This window comes from Manis pentadactyla, chromosome 2, assembly GCF_030020395.1.
Source record: "Manis pentadactyla isolate mManPen7 chromosome 2, mManPen7.hap1, whole genome shotgun sequence".
Taxonomy (NCBI): Eukaryota; Metazoa; Chordata; class Mammalia; order Pholidota; family Manidae; genus Manis; species Manis pentadactyla.
In genome coordinates, this window is record NC_080020.1 from 142,215,568 (window position 1) to 142,236,986 (window position 21,419).

A 21,419-nucleotide genomic window follows, 5' to 3' on the forward strand; every position below is an offset into this window, starting at 1 on the left:
CTCAGGGGTGGCAGGCGGAGGTGCAGGTGTGCAGTCCTCAGTCACAGGAGGCCCTTTAGATGGAGCGCCCGGGGAAGCGAGGCGGACGCTCAGGCTGTCCCAGCGGGATCCTAGAGCAGAGGGTTTCCAGGAGGGTGAGCAGAGCCAGGTGAGGGTGGCGGGCACCTCCACCTACAGTGAGCTTCCATCTGGGATGATGTCGTCCCAGCTTGCTATCTCCCAGGCTGGGGCTTTCCAGAGCCGAGGGTGGACACGGGCCCCCATGTGGCCAGGCAGCAGGATGAGCAGGGCTGCATGTCCAGGGCAGAGCCTGCCCTGTGTTGGCTCGGCAGCGGTTGAGCCTCCCTGGCCTAGGGCAAAGGTTCATGGACTTCTTCCCTCTGCCCTTGGACCTGAGCACCCTGACCTCATCCTGTGAAGTCACAAGGCCTTCCCTGGGTGTCCAGGACTGGGAGCCTCTGGGACCCTCCTGTCCAGGGTTCTAGTGGTCACAAGGCCTCCGCACGGACAGCCCGGACCTAAAGGGAGAGGTCTGGCTTCCCCTGCTCTGGCCCACCTCCCTCCTCACGGGGCTGACCGGCTCTGGGCATGGTGCCTGCCTGGTGCTCCTCCTACCCCTCTGGGTGCTCTACCCCGGCCGCCCGGGCTCTGCCCTGCCCTCACTGCTCCTGCCATCAACACACAAGGCCTCTCCATGTTCATTTTTATTTGAAGTCTCAGAAACACAGGCATGGCACTTTGTCATCACTGTCAGTCCTTCCAAATCACACGCTGACATTTGTGTGTAACAACAGCAGGGTGTGTGTGATCTGTGCAAAGTACAAAGAATTTCCCAACCAGTCAGCTAAGCTTGTTTGGGGCTCCAGAGCCTGGCATTCATGCCACAGGCTGCTGGGGAAGTGCCCGCCATCTCTCTGCCTCTGTGGCCCTTTGGTGACCCGGGTGTCCCCTGACCTCACTCGGTGGTGGCTCTGGACTCTACCGCACTCCTCAGAGTACATGACCTTGGCTGCCAAATGCCCCCCACAACTGAGAGTGTAAGTTGCTGGGCCAGGATGGAATGTGAGTGTTCAGACAATATGTGGGTTCCATCCTAGTAGCCAGAATGGGCAGGATGGCCTGGAAGACATGTCTGATTCTGGACCTGCTCTTGTCTGCAGGCTAGATGGCCGTGAAAGCTGATGCATGACAAACATGTCTGGAAACACTCAGACCCAAATGCGGGGGCTGCTGCTGCACTGCCTGCTCTCGGGGGCTGCATGGGAGCTCTTGCAGCCCTGAAAGGATGCCCTGGTGCTGGCCGGGTCATGGCATCACCCTGTCCTTCCCACAGCTGTTGCAGTGTCCACCCCGACTGCCGAGGGAGGGCCAGTTGGTGCCCGCTGGGCACCTGGACTCCCAGCTTTCCACTGTGAAGGATGGGGGCCCACTGTCACAGGCGGCTCGGCAAGTTCTAGCTCTGTGGGTGTCCTGGGGGTGGTGGCCAGAGAGGAAATAAGGTCCAAATGAGTCTGTTCTGCTGCTTGGTGACTACCTTCCTTTAATAAGAAAAAAAAAGACTTTCCTTTTTATTTAGGGTTTGAGTTAGTTTTGGTTTCACTAGAGAGCACACGTTTCACTCACGTGTTAATCAACACATGCTTCTGGTGATAACATGATTTTAAACACGCTCATGATTTTGTGCATGGTGGGCAACTAATTCAGCAACTGCTGGCACATGGACACCTTCTGGTTGTTGTAACTCCATACACAGGGCTCCTATGTTTAAACTGTTTTGTTTTCTTTGATTCAGAACAAATTTCTCATTTATTAAATCAATTATCATCTGGAGAGAGGAAAAGAGACTTTCTCAGGCATGATCCCACCGGCACAGCAGCCACCAGGCAGTAACAAATAGCCAAGTCACATCCCGGAACAGGAACCCCGAAAACGGATGCTCCGTATTTCAAAGGCACCGTGCCCAGCAAGGGAATGGGTTTCTGAATTTCATTCCATTCCTGAAAACCAGGGAGACCCTAAGTTCCTAAAGGCTAAATATTCAGCCTAATCTAAGTTGGAGTGGTTTTGCAAAAATATACAGAGAAAGGTTTACGAACTGTGACTCCGAGCTGATAAGAACGTATTCCTAAGGCGTGAACCTCTTGAGAATGAGGCTGCTGGGTGACCCGGTTCCTGAGGTCTGCTGTGGAAGTGGCCGCTGGAACCCACCTGAGGGGGCCCCTCCTCCTGTCTGCCCCCAGCTTCCTCTGACTCCGCAGGTCTGCAGAGATGCCGTCAATCACCCACGCCCTCCTCGCACCTCTCGTCTCTAGACCAAGGTTGGTACCACCTGATAAGGGAGCAGTTACTTATTAAGAAAAAAAAAGACAAAACCCTCACAATGTGGTAAATCTGAACTGTGGTAAAAATTGCACATTTCACTAATTAGAAATCATATTTTGACAATGCTGACTGTAGTCATTCTCCCTGAAACAACAAAAGGAAAATTCTGCCTTGCCAGGCTGGGTCCACCTTCCTGTTCTTTTTCCAGCCACACAAAAGACCATTACAGTGACCTTTCCTCCATTTGTTGCCAGTTCTTAGATAATAACGACAAAGTTGTGATGTAGTGCAGGTCTTTAGAAAGGGTTTTTAAAAAGTGGCTTTTTTCAAGCCCCCTCTTATCCATGGAGCAGGAGCCGACGTGGTGAGGGGAAGACGCAGGCTCTTTGGAGTTCTCCAAAATTCGCGTGGTACATATAAAAATCCTGCCCTGGTGATGTCGCCTCAGACATTTTTTTCTTTCAAGCTCAACCAAGTCATCACTGATTTTACAAAGAGGCAGCACCAGATGTATGAAAAATAGGCAATGTATGACCTATTAGAAATACAGAGTCTAACAACTTTCCGTAAAAATATGTAAGCAGGGAGCAATGCAAAGGGACGTGGTGGCAAGAGAGGCAGGCGCCCACGCCAAGTGGGCCCTGTGTGCCCCCAACAGGAGCTGTGACAGGACGCCAGCCCCCGCTGAAGCCCCCTGTGCCGGGAACACCTTGCTGAATGGCCAGGTAGCAGTGACTGAGGTATGTAGAGAGGCGACCCATGTGAGGCCCAGAACAACACTCTCGGGACGCTCAGGCAGCGCCCGCCTTCCCAGCCCTACGGCCCTTCTGCAACCTCTGGCCAGCCCCGGTGGCCAACAGGAGCTGCCTTGGCCAGCAAATCCCTGTGTCTCAGTGTCCTCTTCTCTCCAAGGTATCCTTACAGCTCACATGGAGGGAGGTGCTCCCAGCCGGGATGGCGGTGGAGGCAGGACCTCGCACCCTGGGCTCACTGGGCGTCCTGGGGCCTCTGTCCCTGGGAGCAGGGGGAAAGCACAGCCTCAGAAGCTCTCCACGAAGCTGCCTGGAAAGAGCCCCGTGCGGCCGGTCCTTTGCAGGGTCCCCTTGTACCAGCCGTCCTCGCGCTTCTTGTGCACAAAGACGATGTCTCCCTCCTTCAGCTCGATCTCTGCCTCGCTCTGGGGCGGGTAAGACACCACCACGCGGTACCTGAGGGGACACGGACAGACAGTGGGCCGCCTGGCCACAGGCTGTGGCCCCCTCCCCAAGGTCCAGGCCAGGCCTACCTGGAAGACCTCTCTCTGCTCCTCTTTGCCTTCTCCCAAGCCAGCATAAATTACTGCAATTTGGGTCTACTTTTCCCACTTTCTAAACTTTCTACTTATCTTTCATTTTAATTTTTATAAACGTTTCCATTTTTTATTAAAATTAAAAGATAAGTTTTTTCCCTGTGGTGTCCTTTTAGACCCTGATCTTTGCAGCTGGGATATTTCTGCCAGGGTGCAGTGCCTCTGCATCACCCCGTCTCTCCAGCACCCTCGGACGGGGCCTCCCAGGGCTGGAGTGGGGCGGGAGGCCCCTTCGGTCCTGGGAGGCTCTGGGGTAGGGTAGGATGCTTAGCCGTGAACATGGGTCTGTCCCTCCTGGTGGCGACCCTGGGCTAGCTGTGTCCATTGTCCATGGGTCAGTGTCTCTGAAGAGCAGGCGGACTGGAGGACACCTCTTAGGTAGTTACTCCATATGATGGTGAAGGTGCTTTAAACACTCTTGATGAAATGGTCTCTCTTTCTAGATGTGCCCCCAGTTGTAAGGTTTGTGGTCTGAGCAGCTGAACTGGCTGAAGTTGCATCATGAACTCACACTGAGTTTTCACACCTCTCATTCCCCCAAACCTGGGAACACTCCCTGCAGCCTCTGAGGCCTTCATAGAGTCCGTTTTCAGCTCTGCACCGGCAGAGGGAGCTGCAGGCTCAGGCTGGCCAAGCTCACACGCCTGCTGCCTCCCTGTGGGCAATGCGCGCTGGCCCTGACAGCTCCAGGAGCCGGGACAAGGTTCTGACCCTCCAGGTGGCACCCAGCTAAGGCCCTGGAGTCCCAGGGTGAGCACAGGATGGTCTGATGTGCACCTCATACCCCATACCTGTCTGTCAAGCCTTAGAGGAGGAGGAGTGAGGCTAAGGAGGAACTGTGCTCACTCCAAGGACCAGCCTTCTTCCAAACACCACCAGGGTGAACCCGTATGCCCTGCGGGCCCGATGCCCAGCCTGGCTGGAGCTGGGCCTCTGCAGGTAGGGGCAGCTGCTCCCACTCCCTGGAAACCACCCAGCTGGGAGCCGCCCAGTACCTTGGCTGAGGTGGCAGGGACAGGGGCCTGCGCTCCATGACCTTCCTCCGCTGACCGGCTAGGCTGGCGGAAGCTGGCCCATCCCCCGGCTCTGCCCCCAAGGGGCCCTCAGGGTTGGCCGCTGACCCCACCAGCAGCTCCCTGCGTCCCCCTTGCCACGTCAGCTCCTCCATGCAGCTGCTGCACATGGACCACCCACAGGTTGGGCTCTCTGCTCAGAATGCCCAGTGGTTTTCCATCACTCAGAATAGATTCCACAGTGGTGAAGGCACCGCGGAAGATCCATGTTCCTCAACCACCCGTTGCAGCCCAGGATGCCACCTGGGACCTGGGCCCACTGGCTGCACTGTCACAGCACACCAGCCTGCCTTGCCTGCCCGCCTTCTGCAGGCAGCGTGACCTATGCCGGCGCTGGGCCCTCAGCCCCAGCAACAGCTGTCTGCCACAGCACGGCTGGCCCACAGGGGAGGCCAGGGTGCAAGGTGGGTGTGCTGGGTGGGAGGAGGTGCTCCCGGGGCCTGGAGGAGCAGCGGCTGCAGGTCAGGTAAGGCTGGCCAGGCCCAGCTGCTGAGGCCGTCGGGGGTGCTGCGGCCGTGGGCGTGGGCTCAGCTGGACTCGGGCCCCACACCTCCCCATGAACAGCCCCCCAGGGGCTCCTCCCTGCTCCTCTCGTGTTCACGACAACAGGGCCCCGGAAGGCCAGCCCTTGTGCCCCTCACTCTCTGTCCGGCTGGCACCCCACCCCTTGGGCAATGGCAGATGACGGGAGTTGAAGCGTGCTCAGCAGGCTGGTGGGGAGAGCAGCTCAGGGCTACCCTCTGCTTAGGGGCCGGGTCCTGCCCCGCTGTCCCCGCTCTCAGGCCCATCTGCGCCCCCTCAAGGCAGGGCCTACCCCACCCACAGGGTCCTGGGCCTCTTCCTGAGTAAGCCCTGTAAACCGCACAATGGTGTCCTCAAGGGACAGAGGGAGGCTTTTGGGGTGCAGAAGAGAAGAGGGAGGAGAGAGTGCTTCCCGTGCTCCTCCCAGCCCAGAGGCTCTGCAAAGGCTCCCTGGCTGTGGGATCCGCACCGCAGGTGCAAGGGCCAGGTCTGCGCAGACGGCTGTCCCCACGCCTCCAGGCTCAGGTGTGTCCTGGACTGCACAGAGCAGCGCGGCCCGCCCGTGGCTTCCTGGGTCCCCCACCGCCTCTCCTGACCCCTGCCTCCTCCCTCTTCCTCAAGGGAAAAAAGCAGAGATGATTTCTCAGGCTCAGAACCAAGTTTTGGCTTTTGCCTCAACAGCCAGATGTGAAACAAGAAAGCAACTTAAAAAATGTAATCTGTTAGAAAAAAAAGTAATTGGATGCTTCTGAGCTATTCACAGACTGAATGGGCCCAGCTGGGTGGTGTGGCTGAGCGCACGTGACGTGAGTGCTCAGAGTTCTGCCCAGGTCATCCCCAGCTCTGGGGCCTCCTGGGCAGTGACCTACCTGATGCTCCCCTTACAGGCACAAAGGGAGAAGCGTGGCTGCCACTCCAGAATCAGGAACTCCTCTCCCTGCACACACAGGCAGCTGTACGTGGGAAGACCGCAGGGTCCCCTCCGGTGTGACCTGCTCCCCAGACCAGGGGTCTCGGGGCCCTTGTGGAGCACGGGCCGCAGCCCTGAGTGGGGGATGAGGTCACCACAGGGCCGTGCGCCCCCAGGGACTGCAGATGATGGTGCACCTGCTCCCCACCCACCAGGCTCTAGTAGCGAACCTGTATCAGCTGCCTACTGCCGTGTAACCAACGTCCACAAACTCAGGGTCATGCAGTACAAACTTCTCATCACACAGTTCTCTAGGTCAGACATCGTCTACTGCCCCACGGGGCTGACATCAGAATGCGGGCCCCAGGGAGACCCCTTTCGTTGCCTGTCCCAGCTCCCAGGAGCTGCCGTGTTCCTGAGCTGGTGGCCCTCCTCCACCTTCGAAGCCAGTGAGAAGGTCAGGCCTGCCTCCAACACACCACCCAACCTCTTCTGCCTCCCTCTGTGGCCACCTGAGGCCCTCCCAAATACCTGGAATAATCTATTTTAGAGACAGCTGGATAGCAAACTATTCCATCCACAGCCTTAATTCCCTTTGGCTGTATACGGTTACATGGCCATGGTTTGGGGATTGAAGCAGAGACATCTTTGGGAGCCATCACTCTGCCTACCATGACACATAATAGGAAAAAGCTTTTAAATCCTAACAAAGCCAAACAATTTGCAGGCCAGCAAGAGGTGAGCATGAATAGATTGAGTGAACATTGGGAAGAAAGACTGCCAGTCAAAAGGGGAGGAGGGCGGGAAGGTGGCATCAGAGGCCCGATCATCATCATCCAATAGGTATTACTATATTTGTCACATTATATAACATTATCATACATATCACTTCACATGTTATTATTTTTGCTGCTGTGTTTTCTGCATTCACAAATTCCCAGGTATTTTATTTTCTAGGCACTTTATTACAGGATACAAAATTAACACACAGAAATCTGTAGCTTTCTTATATACTAACAATGAACTAATAGAAAGAGAAACCAGGAACCCAATTCCATTCACAATAGCATCAAAAAGAATAAAATACCTAGGAATAAACCTAACCAAGGAAGTGAAAGACCTATACCCTGAAAACTACAAGACACTCAAGAGAAATTAAAGAGGTCACTAACAAATGGAAACTCATCCCATGCTCCTGGCGAGGAAGAATCAATATCGTCAAAATGGCCATCCTGCCCAAAGCAATATACAGATTCAATGCAATCCCTATCAAATTACCAACAGCATTCTTCAATGAACTGGGACAAATAGTTCAAAAATTCATATGGAACAGCCAAAGACCCCGAATAGCCAAAGCAATCCTGAGAAGGAAGAATAAAGTGGGGGGTATCTCGCTCCCCAACTTCAAGCTCTACTACAAAGCCACAGTAATCAAGACAATTTGGTACTGGCACAAGAACAGAGCCACAGACGAGTGGAACAGAATAGAGACTCCAGACATTAACCCAAACATATATGGCCAATTAATATACAATAAAGGAGCCATGGACATACAATGGGGAAATGACAGTCTCTTCAACAGATGGTGCTGGCAAAACTGGACAGCTACATGTAGGAGAATGAAACTGGATCACTGTCTAACCCCATACACAAAAGTAAACTCCAAATGGATCAAAGACCTGAATGTAAGTCATGAAACCATAAAACTCTTAGAAAAAAACATAGGCAAAAATCTCATGGACATAAACATGAGTGACCTCTTCATGAACATATCTCCCCAGGCAAGGGAAACAAAGGCAAAAATGAACAAGTGGGACTATATCAAGCTGAAAAGCTTCTGTACAGCAAAGGACACCATCAATAGAACAAAAAGGCATCCTACAGTATGGGAGAATATATTCATAAATGACAGATTTGATAAAGGGTTGACATCCAAAATATATAAAGAGCTCACACACCTCAACAAACAAAAAGCAAACAATCCAATTAAAAAATGGGCAGAGGAGCTGAATAGACAATTCTCTAAAGAAGAAATTCAGATGGCCAACAGACACATGAAAAGATGCTCCACATCGCTTGTCATCAGAGAAATGAAAATTAAGACCACAATGAGATATCACCTCACACCAGTAAGGATCGCTGTCATCGAAAAGACAAACAACAACAAATGTTGGTGAGGTTGTGGAGAAAGGGGAACCCTCCTACACTGCTGGTGGGAATGTAAATTAGTTCAACCATTGTGGAAAGCAGTATGGAGGTTCCTCAAAAAGCTCAAAATAGAAACACCATTTGACCCAGGAATTCCACTTCTAGGAATTTACCCTAAGAATGCAGCACTCCAGTTTGAAAAAGACAGATGCACCCCTATGTTTATCGCTGCACTATTTACAATAGCCAAGATATGGAAGCAACCTAAATGTACATCAGTAGATGAATGGATAACAAAGATGTGGTACATATACACAATGGAATATTACTCAGCCATAAGAAGAAAACAAATCCTACCATTCACAATGACATGGATGGAGCTAGAGGGTATTATGCTCAGTGAAATAAGCCAGGTGGAGAAAGACAAGTACCAAATGATTTCACTCATATGTGGAGTATAAGAACAAAGGAAAACTGAAGGAACAAAACAGCAGCAGAATCACAGAACCCAAGAATGGACTAATAGTTACCAAAGGGAAAGGGACTGGGGACGATGGGTGGGAAGGGAGGGATAAGGGTGGGGAAGAATAAAGGGGGCATTACAATTAGCATGTATAGTGCGTGGGGGGCACGGGGAGGGCTGTGCAACACAGAGAAGACAAGTAATTATTTTACAGCATCTTACTACACAGATGGACAGTGACTGTGAAGGGGTATGTGGGGGGGACTTGATGAAGGGGGGAACTTAGTAAACATAATGTTCTTTCTGTACTTGTAGATTAATGATACAAAATTAAAAATTAAAAAAATTAAAAAAAATTCTAGGCACTTTACAAATACTGTAACTATCAGGTAGGTGTTATGTACCCATTTTATATATGCAGGAACTGGAACTCAAAGAAACAGCCTTCTGTTTGGGGTGAAATGGCTGATAAGTGGCAAGTGTGTGTATTTGCTCAAAGCCTCCCCACAACGTTGCCAAAGTACAGGAGGCAGTAAGCAGGCACACGGCTGCTAACCCAGGAATTCAGCAGGACCATCCCAGCTCGGCAAGGCCCTGCTGGGGAGACAGGGCACGGCCAGTTTTACCTGACCCTAGAAACACCTGCTATTAGGAGTTCCCCAGACACCACCAGAAGTGGGGCTCCTGTGCACTGTCCACAGGGTGAGCTTACATCTGGATGACCCAGGGCTAGGCTCCCCAGGAAGGGAGGTACCTGGCACTCTCGTGTACACATCAGTCCTTTGGCTTGGTTCCCACACACCTGAGAGTCCCTCCTGCCTGCTAGGGCATGAGTCCCCTCTACAGCACCATCCACCCCAAACTTCCTTCCCCAGGGAGCAGCAGGGGGGCAGCTCCTGTCGCCTTCCCAAATCCTCAGGAGGGGAATCGGTTGGATCTGAGTGGTTGTGCAGACGAGACACCTAAGACCCGCAGGCTGCATGGGACCAGAGGACCCTGCAGGCTGGTCTGATCCCAGCCTGCCCTCCACCAGTTCTCCCACCATCGTGGTCCAACGGGGCCGTGCACATAGCAGGCGCTCCGTGAAAGCACAGGACCTCCGTGGCTGGGATTTATCCACAAGCCTGCAGGCTCAAGGCAAGTGCTTTCGGGAGCTCCCCAAGCCCCAAGATTAAGCATCTTGTCTTCCTCAGACCCCAGCCTCTGCTCCCGGGACAGGGCAGCCACGGCTGTGGGTAAGGGAAGGTGGCACTCGGGGCTCACCAGGCAGCAGTTTGGTTTCTGGATTGTGTTCTGGAAACTCTTGTCACTAATGAGCAGGCAGAGTGCTGGGGACAAGGAGGGCACCAGGTGGCTCTGGGCACCACCGCCCCGATTGGACAGAATGCTGTGAGAAGGGAGAGTGTCTCAGCATTTTCCAGTTACTCATAGACACCATGAATTTCTAGAACAGGATCTCCTGAGACCTTTCATTAAGGGATTAGGAAGTAGAGAGGTCTGGGAGAGCAGACAGCTGTGGAGGCATGGGAGCAGTTCAGGCACATCTGAAGTCTGCTGTTCTCAGGAGTCACCAATAGTGACCTGGGGAGGGGGGACCATGACCTGGGGATGGGGGAGTGTGACCTGGGGTGGGGGAACTGTGACCTGGGGAGGGGGACCGTGACCTGGGGAGGGGGGACCATGACCTGGGGATGGGGGACTGTGACCTGGGGAGGGGGGACCATGACCTGGGGAGGGGGGACCATGACCTGGGGATGGGGGGACCGTGACCTGGGGAGGAGGAACAGGGAGCCACGGGCAGAGAATGAGGCCATGGGGGGCCCCATACAAGGAAGAAAGTTCTGACATGGAGGGCTGAAAGCGCGGAGGCTCCTATGGGGACAGAGGGAGGGAGAATATGTGTGTAGTGTGGTGTGTGGATTGTGTGGTGTGTTGTGTTATGTATGTTGTGTTGTGTGTGGTTTCATGTGCAGTGTGTGTGTGTGTGACCCTTGGAAAACCTGCACTGTCCCTGTTCCCTCATGTGGGCGCAGACCTCAGAGACCAGCCCGCTCCATGGTGCCCGAGGACAAAGGCCGCCTTACCTCTCTCTGAACAGGGGCTTGGGCTCGGGACGCATGGCAGCCATGGACAGAGGTGCTTGCTGGGACGGAGACGAGCAGAGGTTCAGGTCCAAGGAGCCCGCCTTCCTGTGCAGTGGCTCCATGCCCATTGCTCCCTGCATCTCGCTCTCTACAGGGCAGGACCCCGCCCTGCTGTGGGCGGACAGGGCGCACACCTCAGGCCCCATGGCACCCTGGAGTGAGGCACCCACTGCCCCGTGGGGGTCGTGGGTTGGAGAGATGGACGGCGGGGAGCGAGACTTCTTCTTGGTGGATGCCCCAGCCAGCAGCTTCAGCAGCCCACTCTTCTTCTCTTTCTACAGGGATGCAAAATTGAAATCAAATGTGTTAATATTTCTAAATGCTTGTTGTTAACAGGGCAGGAGTGTATAATCCTATTTGGAAACTTTAAACACAATCTCATAAAACTGGTTAGAGGAAGAAAACAAAGCTAAGATAGAAAGCTTTTCCAGCCCTTGTTTTCCCTCCTTTCCCCAAACCTGGCACAAGTGTCCAGAGCACACAGGAGGCCTGGGGGCAGACCAGGAGGTGCCCTTCCTGGGAGAGGATGCTGTCGGGGCCATTCCCTATGACACGCCCCTAGTCACCGCAGGACCCCAGCCCATCCTGGCAGCTTCACTTGCAGGATCAGAGGAACCAGCAGATAGCATGCCTCTCCTCATAGGGATTGATCATCCTACATCAGGCTTCCTGAGATTAGCTCTCCAAAGGCGAGCAGCCAAAGTCCACACATCCTGGGCCCAGTTTCACTCAGAGGGCACTGTGTGCAAGCTCTCCTCTACAGAGCACGGGGGCTACCCTGGACATCTGCAGTGTGTGTGCGTGCATGTGTGTGTGTGTGTGCACATGCTCATCTCATACATTCCCTGGGGGAGTCATCTGCAGGCCAGGGAGGAGTACTTGTCCCTGAGATGAGGTCAACCCCTCACACCTTGAACTCCCTCAATGGAAGTGTCCTGATAAAATCTCTTCCCCCAGCAGATGGCTAACTTTCCTTAAGAGAAAAAACTGTAATGGGATGTGACAACATACAGGCCATGCTTCCTCACATACGGAGGCACATGGGGATATGGTGTGAATCAGTGGCAGTGCACGAAGTCTTAAACTATAGCCACTGGATAGGTGATGGCCATTGAAAGGCCTGCTGTGGCCACAGGCCTCAGGGGCCCTGTGGCGGTGAACAGGAGATTCCCTCTTCTGCTTTCCTCATCTGCAAGGTCAGAAGCTACCGGCGGGGGTGGGGAGGGTTAGTGGTGCTGAAATCTTAAAATGCACGTATCTAGGGGTGTGCATATCCTTAATGCTAATTCAAAAACACTAGTATGAACAAGTTCACATGTTTTTCCTATGCCGAGCACTGATTGATAGAAAGGATGGTCCCGTGTGTCCTAAATGCTGCCCATAATGCGGAAAGCTGGCATGGGTGAACCCCAGGTGGATGTGGGGTGACACAGCAGGCGCAGCCCTGTCTGCTGATGGCCTAGCTAGTCTCCCCTCCGCATCCATGAGGAAGAGCTTGTGAAACACTTAGGAGAGCATCAACAATTTGGCCACCAGAGGGCGCCACGCAGCTGGCTCAGAGGTGCCTGTGTCCCTAAACAGCTAGGGCTCGGGGGCCACCACTGCTGAGAGGCGCTGGCTCCTTGTGAGGACAGTCTCCCCCTGAAGCCGTGAAGGGGGCACACAGGACGTGGGAGCACACAGTGTGTGGGTGTGCGGGCTGGCGTCTGATGGCCCCGCCTCAGGTACTCTGGAGGGGTGAACCTGCCCACTGGATCCGGGGCGCCAAGCTCACCCGGACAGACACCCAAACGTGCCGGGTCACTTGTCAAACAGATCCTATCAGCGGCCACACTGTGGTTACTAGTCAAATGGGATAGCAAGGCTGAACCCTTCAAGCCTTAGGCGGTGCGGCCGCGGGTGTGTGTGAGCAGCGATACAGCTGGAACGGTGTGGACGGCCCACAGCCCTGCCCGGGCCCCGAGCCAAGGACCCTGGGGTGGCTGCAGCCCCTGGGGGTGCTGACCTTGCAGGTTCTCTTGGACTGGGCCACCCTGAAAGGCCACAGGGCGGGGACGGGCCAGCCTTGGTGCCAGGCCAAGTGGGTTTCCCAGGGCAGATGGCGAAGCCTGGACCCTCAGGTGGCCGCCCTGTGTGAGTGGCCGGGCAGCGTGGGGGCTGGAGCAGACGCAGTGCCTGGAGGCTGTGAGGCCAGGGTGTGCTGTTCAGCCACTGGGTCAGGCGCACATGCCAGGGAAGCACCTGCATGAAGGATGCCGACCAGTGTCTTGGTGACAGGGGCTCCATCCGGAGGAGGGCTTCTGCAGACACTGGTACAAGCCCTGGCCCCAGAATCGTGTATCTCACCTGCTTCAGGGCCAGAGTCTGAGGCCTCTGTAGCATATGGAATAAAGATGCAAGGAGACAGAGAGCTTGCCCAAGGCAGGTGGGACTCTGCCTCTGAAGTGTCAGAGGTGGAACTGCGGCCTTTCCTAGGAGGTCGAAGCGGGTCGGAAAGGAGAGGAAGTCACTGGGGCCAGCTGTCATGGCCGTCACCCAGAGTCTTGGCCTGCTCGCCCTTCTGCCGGGCGCTCCCTTGCCACCTTCCACGCACCACCCCCTCTCCCCCAAGACTGTCCAGGTTGCTTTTTCCATTCCCACGAACTCTGCATGCTGGGAGTGGGGTCCTGCTTATTCTGTTCCCTGCTGTCTCCTGGTGTCCAGCATGGCGGAGTTTGGTGTTCAGGGCTTGTTTGCTGCGTGAAGTGGGCTGGGACTGTGTGAACACTCTTGGGGTCCCTGTGAGGGCTCCCTCTGCCTCCTTGGGAGGGAACAGATTCAATCAACAAATACTTGCTTGCAAGGTGCCACCACAGGACATAAACCCTGGTGCCTCAAGGCCACTGGGCACATTTGCAGTGACACCAGCCTCAGCTGGGAGTTTGGAAAGAGGTACACAAGGTGATGGATAACTTTCCTGTCTTCTCCATGATTAAATATGACTGATCATTTTCTTAGGTGGACCTTGGCAAATGGGGTCATCATGACTAGAAAACCCGCTTCATGTCTGCCATCAAGACAGGACTGCTACTGCGGTCAGTGCTGTGCTCAAACTGCTGTGGACCCGTGGTGTCAGTGAGTGCCAGGCACATGCAGGCAGAACACTGCAGGCATCCCACCCTGCCCCCAGGGGACACAGGCAACAAGAAGCTGGGGGGCCTCTGAGGTGGTGGGAACAGGCCCCCCAGCTTCTTGGTCAAGGTTGGGGACAGCACCATGGGACACAGAGAGGTTTTAGGGGGTGTGGTCAGGGTCCACAGGAGAGAGGGATTTGCTGGCACTACTCCCGGGGACTTGCCTCAGCTCCATGAAATGGAGAGAACAGTGACCCCATTACTTTTTCTGGGGTAACTCATTTCTGAAAGATTTTTGGGGAGTCACTGCTGTCCTGCCCAGCATTCCCCCCTGCAGTCTGCTATCTTCCTGAGGCTTATGTCTCCCTCTCCTGAGGATGGGACCCTGTTTACCCCAGAGACCCTCTGAAGGCCACTGTCCAGTCATTCCAGTCTTGCTGGGGAACCTGAGCCAGTGGAACTGTTGGGACAGAAGGGCCCCTGGCTCTCAGGTATAGCTGTGGGTGGTGGGGTGGGTGGGGATCTGCAGGGAAAGGCAGTTCCAGGGCTCACACATCCCCGCGGGCCAGCCTCTTGGGCATGAAGCCCCACTGCAGCTGACGTGCCAGTGCTTCCCCAGCAGTGCCTGTGCTCTGAGGCAGGTGGGGGCACAGGGCCCTGGAGAGGGAGGCCTAGCTCTGCCTGCAAACGCCTGGTCTGGGCGCCATGACAGATGTGAGTGCTTTCCAAACTGTGACCCACTTGTTTGTGTTATTGTTGTGTGTTTGGACATTTTTAAGGTCTTGCAAAATACCCAGGACCTAGTTAGCTCCCAAAACATTTTTGTGAGGTAATACAATCACCTTTGCCTCTAAAAGGCAGATGCGCACCCTCAACCCTTGCCTTGCCTTGGGACAGCCCATGGTCAACACGGGGGTTCTTAGCACCCCAACTTTGGGCACAAAACCAATGAAGGAGTTCAATAAAATGTAAATCTGGGCCCCCCCACTAAAGATTTTGATTCAGCAGGTCTGAAATGGGGAGCAAAAAAGGGAGTCTGGTCCAGAAACCAGGAATGATCTGTTTGAAGCCAGTGGTGATTCATGCCACGTGGTGAGGGATGTCAGAGGACCACAGGGCGTGATGGGACAGAGGCAGGACCCGCCTCCTGGGTGGCAGTGAGGAGGGAGGCCAGGGCCTGCTGAGCCTCTCTTGCATGCCAAGCTGGGGACCATGTGGGTAGACAGTAGTGCCGCAGGGGGCTGGGGTGCCCTGAAGGACTGAGCGTCCAGCTGACTGCCCAAGAGGCCACTCTCCTGGCAGTGCTGAGTGGCATGGGCTCATGTCTGAGTAAACTGGGCAGGTCATGCCCTGGGAGCCAGGACAGTTGCGTGAGATGGGACTATTTCAGCAGCTCTGGTCCTCGGGACACACACTGAGACCTGAATGCCTCTCTGGGCATAGAAACAGAAAAGCATCATGTCAGGGATGTAAAGCATATGCAGTACATTAAGAAAGAATTATGTGTGCACACACACACACACTCACACTTATGTATAAACACCCTGAATTACTCATAACCTACTTTAAAAGAATCATCTAGAAATCTAATAATAGAAAAGAGCTATTTGAAGGTGTTCATTCATCATAGGAAAACTGTGAAACATGTTACAAATAGTAAAAAAATAAGTTTTTTCTGTTATGATTAAGATAGGGGCTTCCCTAGGGTCTGTAATTGTCTCATAGAACATTAATGTAAAAACTTGGCAAAAGAAGAAAGAAATTTAAAACTTAAGAAATCTTGCCAGTTAAAATTCAATCAGAAATTATGGAAATTTGTCTGAAATTAAAAGGAGTCAAAGGTAATAGAGTTTGACTTATAAAATGCGGCAATTAAGGGGGCTGGAGCCAAGATGGCAGCGGGAGTAGAGCAGTGGAAATCTCCTCCCAAAACCATATATATTTTTGAAAATACAACAAATACAACTATTCCTAAAAGAGAGACCAGGAGACACAGGACAACCGCCAGACTACATCCACACCCACGAGAACCCAGCACCTTGCGTAGGGGGTAAGATACAAGCCACGGCCCAGCAGGACCTGAGCGCCCCTCACCCCAGCTCCCGCCAGGAGGAAAAGAGTTGGAGCGGGGAGGGGGAGGGAGCCCAGGACTGCTAAACACCCAGCCTCAGCCATCCACACCAGAGCACAGACAGACAGTGCGTGGTGTGCTGGCTATTAGGGAAACGGAACAGTAAAACCTGTGAGCAGGTCCCTGCATCCAGCACCCCTGGGACAAAAGAAAAGTGAGTGATTTTTGAAAGTCTTAAAGGGACAGGGATCCCACAGCTGGACGGAAGCATCCCGGGATGCTTAGCCCAGCAGCTGGGAATCCTGGGGAACTCCAGGTGCCCTAACCCCCTGGGCAGCAGCTCAGCACTGAGGTCCCTCACGGCGATAACCAGCCTCCCGCCCATTCCCCCTCCAGCACAGCCCCACCATAGCAGGGGAGCAGCCTCGCCCACAGTAGCCGTGCAGAGACTTCTCCGTGCAGCTGCCTGGGCCAGACTCAGAGGCCCTGTAGGCGCGCAGCTGCCCAGCACAAGCCGCTAGGGGTCGCCGTTCTCGCAGGAGAGGAAGGCGATGAGCAAGTGGGAAGGGACTTTGTTCTCCCAGCCGACACATGTGGGAACTGCCTATGACTACCTCTATCACCATGAAAAGGCAGAAGAATTTGATACAGACCAGAATCACACAGACATCCCCTGAGAGGGAAGCTAGGGAGATAAATTTAACCAATCTTCCTGAAAAAGAATTCAAAATAAAGGTCATAACCATGCTGATGGAGCTGCAGAGACAAATGCAAGAGCTAAAGGATCAAGTTGGGAGGGAGAATGCTGAAATAAAACAATCTCTGGAAGGATTTAAAAGCAGAATGGAAGAGATGCAAGATGCTGTCAATGGAATAGAAATAATAGAACAGGAATGCAGAGAAGCTGATGCAGAGAGAGAAAAAAGGATCTCCAGGAATGAAAGAATATTAAGAGAACTGTGTGACCAATCCAAAAGGAACAATATTTGCATTATAGGGGTACCAGGAGAAGAAGAGAGAGAAAAAGGGATATAAAGTGTATTTGAAGAAATTATGGCTGAAAACTTTCCCAAACTGGGGGACAAAATAGTTGCTCAAACCAAGGTAGCCCACAGAACTTCCAACAGAAGGGACCCAAGGAGGGCAACACCAAGACACATAATAATTAAAATGGCAAAGATCAAGGACAAGGACAGAGTATTAAAGGCAGCCAGAAAGAGGAAAAAGGTCACCTACAAAGGAAAACCCATCAGGCTATCATCAGACTTCTCAACAGAAACCTTACAGGCCAGAAGAGAATGGCATGATATATTTAATGCAATGAAACAGAACGGCTTTTAACCAAGAATACTGTATCCAGTACAATTATAATTTAAATTTGAAGGAGGGATTAAACAATTCCAAGACAAGCAAAAGTTGAGGGAATTTGCCTCCCACAAACCACCTCTACAGGGTATTTTAGAGGGACTGTTCTAGATGGAAGCACTCCTAAGGCTAAATAGATGTTACCAGATAAAATAAAATAACAGCAAAGAAAGCAGACCAACCAAATACTAACTAAAGACAAAAATAAAATCAACTACCCACAAAAGCAGTCAAAAGAAACACAAAAGAGCACAAAATAAAAAACCTAACATATAAAGAATGGAAGAGGAAAAATAAGAAGGGACAGAAATAAAGAATCATCAGACTGTGTTTATAAAAGCTCAATAAGCGAGTTAAGATAGTAAAGAAGCTAACCTTGAACCTTTGGTAACCACGAACCTAAAGCCTGCAATGGCAATAAGTACATATCTTTCAGTAATCACCCTAAATGTAAATGGACTGAATGCACCAATCAAAATACACAGAGTAATAGAATGGATAAAAAAGCAAGACCCATCTATATGCTGCTTACAAGAGACTCACCTCAAACCCAAAGACATGTACAGACTATAAGTCAAGGGATGGAAAATGATACTTCATGCAAACAACAAGGAGAAAAAAGCAGGTGTTGTAGCACTAGTATCAGGCAAAATAGACTTCAAAACAAAAAAGTAACAAGAGATAAAGAAGGACATTACATAATGATAAAGGGGTCAGTCCAACAAGAGGATATAACCATTATAAACATATATGCACCCAATACAGGAGCACCAACATATGTGAAACAAATACTAACAGAATTAAAGGAGGAAATAGAATGCAATGCCTTCATTTTAGGAGACTTCGATACACCACTCATTCCAAAGGACAGATCCACCAGACAGAAAATAAGTAAGGACACAGAGGCACTGAACAACACACTAGAACAGATGGACCTAATAGACATCTACAGAACTCTACACCCAAAAGCAGCAGGATTCACATTCTTCTCAAGTGCACATGGAACATTCTCCAGAATAGACCACATACTAGGACACAAAAAGAGCCTCAGTAAATTTAAAAAGATTGAAATTCTACCAACCAACTTCTCAGACCACAAAGGTATAAAACTAGAAATAAATTGTACAAAGAAAGCAAAAAGGCTCACAAACACATGGAGGCTTAACAACATTCTCCTAAATAATCACTGGATCAACAACCAAATTAAAATAGAGATCAAGGAATATATGGAAACAAATGACAACAACAACACAAAGCCCCGACTTCTGTGGGATGCAGCAAAAGCAGTTTTAAGAGGAAAGTGTATAGCAATCCAGGCATATTTAAAGAAGGAAGAACAATCCCAAATGAATAGCCTAAAGTCACAACTATCGTAATTGGAAAAAGAAGAACAAATGAGGCCTAAGGTCAGCAGAAGGAGGGACACAATAAAGATCAGAGAAGAAATAAATAAAATTTAGAAGAATAAAACAATAGAAAAAATCAATGAAACCAATAGCTGGTTCTTTGAGAAAATAAACAAAATAGATAAGCCTCTAGCCAGACTTATTAGGAGAAAAAGGGAGTCAACACACATCAACAGAATCAGAAATGAGAAAGGAAAAAATCATGAAAGACCCCACAGAAATACAAAGAATTATTAGAGAATACTATAAAAACCTAAACGCTAATAAGCTGGAAAACCTAGAAGAAATGGACAACTTCTTAGAAAAATACAACCTTCCAAGACAGACCAAGGAAGAAACAGAAGATCTAAACAGACCAATTATCAGCAATGAAATTGAATTGGGAATCAAAAAACTACCCAAGAGCAAAACCCCCAGGCCAGATGGATTTACCACGGAATTTTATCAGACATACAGAGAAGACATAATACCCATTCTCCTTAAAGTTTTCCAAAAAATAGAAGAGCAGGGAATACTCCCAAACTCATTCTATGAAGCCAGCATCACACTAATACCAAAACCAGGCAAAGACCACACCGAAAAAGAAAATTATAGACCAATATCCCTGATGAACGTAGATGCAGAAATACTCAATGAAATATTAGCAAACCAAATTCAAAAGTACATGAAGAGGATCATACACCATGACCAAGTGGGATTCATCTCAGGGATGCAAGGATGGTACAACATTTGAAAATCCATAAACATCATCCACCAGATAAAAAAAAAAGAAGGACAAAAACCACATGATCATTTCCATAGATGTTGAAAAAGCATTTGACAAAATTCAACATCCATTCATGATAAAAACTCTGAACAAAATGGGTACAGAGGATAAGTAACTCAACATAAGGAAGGCCATATATGAAAAACCCACAGCCAACATCATACTGAACAGCGAGAAGCTGAAAGCTTTTCCTCTGAGATCGGGAACAAGACAGGGATGCCCACTCTCCCCACTGTTATTTAACATAGTACTGGAGGTCTTGGCCACAGCAATCAGACAAAACAAAGAAATACAAGGAACCCAGATTGGTAAAGAAGAAGTCAAACTGTCACTATTTGCAGATGACATGATATTTTACATAAAAAACCCTAAAGACTCTACTCCGAAACTACTAGAGCTAATATCAGAATTCAGCAAAGTTGCAGGATACAAAATTAACACACAGAAATCTGTGGCTTTCCTATACAGCAACAATGAACTAATAGAAAGAGAAACCAGGAACCCAATTCCATTCACAATAGCATCAAAAAGAATAAAACACCTAGGAATAAACCTAACCAAGGAAGTGAAAGATCTATACCCTGAAAACTATAAGACACTCTCAAGAGAAATTAAAGAGGTCACTAACAAATGGAAATTCATCCTACGCTCTTGGCTAGGAAGAATTAATATTGTCAAAATGGCCATCCTGCCCAAAGCAGTCCACAGATTCAATGCAATCCCTATCAAATTACCAACAGCATTCTTCAACAAACTGGAACAAATAGTTCAAAAATTCATATGGAACCACCAAAGACCCCAAATAGCCAAAGCAATCCTGAGAAGGAAGAATAAAGTGGGGGGTATCTCGCTCCCCAACTTCAAGCTCTACTACAAAGCCACAGTAATCAAGACAATTTGGTACTGGCACAAGAACAGACCCCCAGACCAGTGGAATAGAATAGAGACTCAGACATTAACCCAAACATATATGGTCAATTAATATTTGATAAAGGAGCCATGGACATACTGACAATCTCTTTAACAGATGGTGCTGGCAAAACTGGACAGCTCCATGTAAGAGAATGAAATTGGGTCACTGTCTAAGCCCATACACAAAAGTAAATTCGAAATGGATCAAAGACCTGAATATAAGTTATGAAACCATAAAAAGTCTTAGAAGAAAACATAGGCAAAAATCTCTTGGACATAAACATGAGTGACTTCTTCATGAACATATCTCCCCGGGCAATGAAACAAAGGCAAAAATGAACACGTGGGACTATATCAAGCTGAAAAGCTTCTGCACAGCAAAGGACAGCATCAGTAGAACAAAAAGGCATCCTACACTATAGGAGAATATATTCATAAATTAAAGATTCGATAATGGGTTGACATCCAAAATATATAAAGAGCTCACACACCTCAACAAACAAAAAGCAAATAATCCAATTAAAAAATGGACAGAGGAGCTGAACAGATAGTTCTCCAAAGAAGAAATTCAGTTGGCCAACAGGCACATGAAAAGATGCACCACATTGCTAGTCATCAGAGAAATGCAAATTAAAACCACAATGAGATTTCACCTCACACCAGTAAGGATCGCCACATCAAAAAACAAACAACAACAAATGTTGGTGAGGTTGTGGAGAAAGGGGAACCCTCCTACACTGCTGGTGGGAACGTAAATTAGTTCAACCATTGTGAAAAGCAGTATGGAGGTTACTCAAAAGCTCAAAATAGAAATACCATTTGACCCACGAGTCCCACTTCTAGGAATTTACCCTAA

At 50.4% G+C, this 21,419-nt stretch overlaps 1 protein-coding gene across 2 annotated transcripts in view; it reads right to left on the reverse strand.

Moving 5' to 3' along the window:
* Positions 1-691: 691 nt before the first annotated feature.
* Positions 692-21,419, reverse strand: part of SH3RF3 (SH3 domain containing ring finger 3) — a 375,142-nt gene continuing 354,414 nt past the window's right edge. The window contains exons 9-10 of one of the 2 annotated variants that reach the window (XM_036920514.2): positions 10,871-11,205; positions 3,220-3,530 (exon numbers count right to left, since the gene is read on the reverse strand). In XM_036920514.2, coding sequence (XP_036776409.2) covers positions 3,362-3,530; positions 10,871-11,205 — 504 coding nt within the window. In that variant the 3' untranslated portion in view covers positions 3,220-3,361. Of the gene's footprint in view, positions 3,531-10,870; positions 11,206-21,419 lie in introns of both variants that reach the window. The other variant, XM_057496861.1, reaches the window with a different exon arrangement.